Source organism: Palaemon carinicauda, chromosome 32 (genome assembly GCF_036898095.1).
Source record: "Palaemon carinicauda isolate YSFRI2023 chromosome 32, ASM3689809v2, whole genome shotgun sequence".
Taxonomy (NCBI): Eukaryota; Metazoa; Arthropoda; class Malacostraca; order Decapoda; family Palaemonidae; genus Palaemon; species Palaemon carinicauda.
Window position 1 is genome coordinate 72,049,522 of NC_090756.1, and position 4,922 is coordinate 72,054,443.

The window sequence follows — 4,922 nt, forward strand, 5'->3', positions numbered from 1 at the left end:
GACAGGGTGAACAGGGTTTCCTGTAGCCAACTGTACTTAATAAAGAAAAAAAGTACCAGAGGAGAGATTAGTGAAAGTATTTATGAGAAAATGCTTTTGAGGATGACTTGTCAAGGAATTTCCCATTAAAGGTGACTGGTCTAAGTTCCAATTTCATCAAAATAGTTACGCGCTAGAACGTTAGCCATGCAAACACGACCTACCACTGTGGTGCCCAACCACAACAGTGGCCTTCAAAGTAAAGAAAAAAAACACACTGTTTCACGCTGGATCGATCTGTTACCATGTGAATGCTAGTCAAACACGTTACCACTGTGCTAGAGAGTATGTATGAGCTGGAGCTGTAAAAGAAACATATATCTTTTCAGCTTATACAAAGTATTAAAAAATATACATATTCAGACAATTAAAGACTGAACGCTCTTTTGTAACTTTCATACTATACTCATACATCATGAATATTTTCAAGAACTCTCGAGTTTTATGAAAAGTAACTTGAGTTTAGTAATTAAAGCCGAAATTGTGCTGACACAAAATCCATTTTATTGCATATTTAATCAAACTCCCTATACAAAGTGTTTTACGTTTACGATAAAATTAACATAGATGGAAATTAGGAAAGATTGTTGAGGGTATTGTATGTTTCAAAGCATAAAAAAATTATATTTTCATAACAGTTTGGGGAGCAAATATATTGAATGATGAATTTAAAAAATGTTTATTATACTCTTACCTAAATTATACTCTCCCTCTTATGGTGCTTCTTATTTAGGAAATAACAATTTCTCTCTCTCTCTCTCTCTCTCTCTCTCTCTCTCTCTCTCTCTCTCTCGTTCACGAATAGTTCACGAATGCGTGCCCATCAGTGTCATCATTGACAGGAACTGGCACGACGAGTTCACGCATAGTTTGTACATAGTTTGTGCACTTCACGCATTAGCACGACTAGTTTGCGCAGTTAGGACGGTTTCGTGACAACTTGACCACGTGGTATAAAAACGGGGCCTCTTCAAACCCTAGACAGTTTTGGATTGGCTTTGAAAGAGCCATGCTTAATGTCAGATACACAATCATTGCAGATTAAAGAAGAGGCCTATACGTGGCAGCTACTAACCATTGTTGAAGAACAGAAGAAAAGGCTGGCAGAGGCAGAAGAGTAAGGGTAAGGCAACCCCACAACAAAGAAGGATACAAAGGAAAATGTAGGTAAGGGAAGGGTTGACCAGAAGGCACGAGTTAGGAGAGTATGACAGTCTACTGACTGAACTCCACAAGGAAGATCAAAGGGGGTACAAAAATTACCTCAGAATCACAGGTGACCTGTTCCAAGAGATGGTTGAGAAGTTAACCCCTCGCCTCCAAAAGTAGTCCACCTTCATGAGGGAACCGTTTGAAGTTGGACTGCCACACTCCACTTTTTAGCCACTGAAAATTCTTATCCAAGACTGTTTTATAGCTTCAGGATTGAAGCAAGTACCATCTGCAAGTTCATATCCGAGGTGTGTAAAGCCATCATCGCGGTCTACAAGGACGAAGTGCTGCGCTGCCCCAAAACTGAAGAAGAGTGGAAGGAAGCTGCTGCCAGGTTCAGCTCCAGATGGAATTACCACAACTGTGTTGGGGCTGTGGACGACAAGCACATAGCCAAGAAGAAGCTACCCAATGCTGACTTCTGCTACTACAACCACAAGGGCTTCCACAGCATTGTACTGATGGCAGCGGGAGATGCTACCTACAAGCTCCTCTATGTGGATGCTGGGGCAGAGGGTGGTGCGTCGGATGGAGGAACATGGAGTAACTGTTCCTTGCATGATGCTGTAGAAGAGAACAGAGCTGGAATCCCTCAACCAGAACCACTCCCTAATGATGACCAGCCAGTGCCCTATTACTTTGTAGGGGATGACGCATTTGCTCTTCAAACTTCGATGATTTAACCATTCTCCCATCAGTCACAGGTCCTACAAGAACACATATGTAGCTACAGGTTGTCTCGTGCCTGATGTGTCGTGGAAAATGTCTTTGGAATTTTGTGTCAAAAGTTCCGTTGCTTCTTGACGACGATGCATCAGCACCTCGACACCATCAGCCTGATCACCATGTGCACGTGTGTCCTGCATAACCTCATCCTCATCAGATACTCACACGCAATTACAGAAGTGGGCCGCGAAAATCCGGACAAACATGATCTGATCACTGGTGGATGGAAGACTGACCGACACCTGCAGGGGCTGCTGCTTTTAACCAGCCATCATACCCAGAAGGATACAAAGGATCAGCGAGACTACCGGTCACATTACTGCATGTCCCCTGCTGGTGTTGTCCCTTGGCAAGAAAGAATAATAGTAGCTCCATGAGCTGCATCCACAGGTGTTCCATTTTTTAAATAAAAGAAACGTTTATTTTTCGTTTGATTTTTCGTTGCTCTTTATTTTATGGTTTCTTTTTCTTTTCTTTTTCGTTTATTTTTCTTTGTTTCGTTTCGTTTCCATTCTTTTTTCACTTTATTTTAAGTTGAAGAGAAAAACAAGTGTTTTGAAATAAGAAAACAATTTATTAACATAAAACAGCAAACAACAAATATTTACAAATAATTAGAAGTGTCTCATCTTAGTCAGTGTCCTTGATTGTTCTGGTGCCGCGGCTTGGGGATACCCGATGAACTGATGGTGTGATATAAATATATATATATATATATATATATATACATATATATATATATATATATATAAACATACATACATATATATATATATATATATAAATATATATATATATATATATATACATATATATATATATATATATTTATATATATATATATATATACATATATATATAAATATACACACACACATATATATATATATATATATAAACATATATATATATATATATATACAAACATATATATATATATATATATATACAGAGAGAGAGAGAGAGAGAGAGAGAGAGATTATGTTTCATTAACACTCCTGATTTTAATCAATGTAAATAGCAAGCAAAATGGCATTTACTATCGAATTCTTCCTTTGGGGATATATATCCACTGCAATTTCATTTATGATAAATGTATTTAGCTGGGCAAGGATTCGTACCTATGCCCTGTGCCGAAACAATGCCTGCAGGAACGACTTTACCATTCATGCTATCAAGAGAGATATAAGTTCAGTTCAAGTCCACTGAACATATACCTGTTGAATTCATGGATCTTTCTTTAGACTTGAAATCAAATTTTTGGACTCCCCTCCGTCAGATCTTTTTCGAACATCAGTCCCCCACCCCGCCCACACCAGAAAACGCTCCTACCCCCCTGATATGTAGACTACGTAAAAACATTATAATATCCAACTCTACAAGAAAAAAGGAAATATTAACCACTAATATACACATTAAGCAAATATATGTAATGAAAAAAAAATGAAATTTTCCAGTTAGATTATTTATGCACATTACAAAAAACTCTTTACCAACATAACAATAATAGTATAATACATGGCATATTTAATCAATCTCTACCATACACAACGTTTTGAATTTCCTTCCGAATTTCCATAAATATTACATAGCAAAGGTTGCGTAGGGAATTGCATATTTCAAAGCATTAAAAAAATACATTTACATGTCAGCCTAAGCGAGTCCGATTTTGAAAACCGGATTCGGAATAAATGTATTCTATTCTCCAACCTAAATACCAAACTCTCTCTCTCTCTCTCTCTCTCTCTCTCTCTCTCTCTCTGTTGAATTTATTCATTTCTCAACCCGGGACTTTATGGTCTATTTTATGTTTCAGTTATCTCTCTCTCTCTCTCTCTCTCTCTCTCTCTCTCTCTCTGTTGAGTTTATTCATTTCTCGATCTGGGACTTTATGGTCTATTTTATGTTTCAGTTCTCTCTCTCTCTCTCTCTCTCTCTCTCTCTCTCTCTCTCTCAGCTTGATATCATCTCGTGGAACACCTGTGGTCTTGAAATTAGCAAAAACATTTTTGCTCTCAATGGATTTCACATAGTCACCACCCAGACGTTATTCTAATTCAGGAAGCTTTTGTTAAGCCCGTCATCCAGATTTGGAAGATCTTTCTGAACCTATGAACTACAACGGGAACCTACTTATGGGATACATTTATCGCAGTCAACTGACCCGCTGGGACACTGCTGGATCTGTGCATGCACGAGGTGGTAATTTGGATCACATTTTGATCTGCGAACTTGTACCTTCCCGAGTCAAATGCATAATGGTTCTGACGCTCTACTCTGACCTTATTGGTCTTAGCATCCATTATTCCCTTCCCCCTACACCAACTTCAATACACAATCGCACTTGCATCACAATTCCGCATGAGTAAAAGCCTACTACACTTCATATATGGCTAACCTTCTCCCGATGTTTGACCTCCACTGTCCTGAGAAACTTTACTCCTTACTTGTTAGCGCCATACATGCTTTCCACACATAATACATAAGAAAGCCACATATCAGGCATCATGATGGTTTTATGACACTAGATAATCGAAGTTCTGAGGCAGAGCTGAAGGTGATGGATGACGGCCTTGACTTCATGAGACAACCAAGTCCTGATACTCTGAACCAACATCAAATCTCAAAAGATGATCTAGTTAGTCTGCAACACTATGTATAAACAGATTTCTTGCGCAAATTAACAGACATCATCAACCATCAAACAAGCATTGGTTCGGATTGTTAAGTAGAAACACCCAAGTATCTTCCAACATAACCCTTCTCGGTACGCACAGGACCTTATAAATAAGTGGTCAGCACATTCACGAATCATCAACCTTCCAGCTCATATACAAGAATCTCTTTCCCCACAAAAAAAAAACCACAGAGCACTTCGTCTTAGTTCCGCCTTACTGAGCACTGATGAAAGGATGATGTACCCATAAGAGAAACAACGTGCTTTA

The 4,922-nt window shown here is 38.5% G+C and overlaps 1 protein-coding gene across 1 annotated transcript; it reads left to right on the forward strand.

Annotated features, from left to right (window-relative positions):
* Nucleotides 1-1,055: 1,055 nt before the first annotated feature.
* LOC137625655 (putative nuclease HARBI1) lies at nt 1,056-1,934 on the forward strand. The gene is made up of 2 exons (XM_068356565.1): nt 1,056-1,156; nt 1,457-1,934. Exons 1-2 carry the CDS (start codon nt 1,056-1,058, stop codon nt 1,932-1,934), a joined length of 579 nt encoding a protein of 192 aa, XP_068212666.1.
* The last annotated feature ends 2,988 nt before the right edge of the window (nt 1,935-4,922 follow it).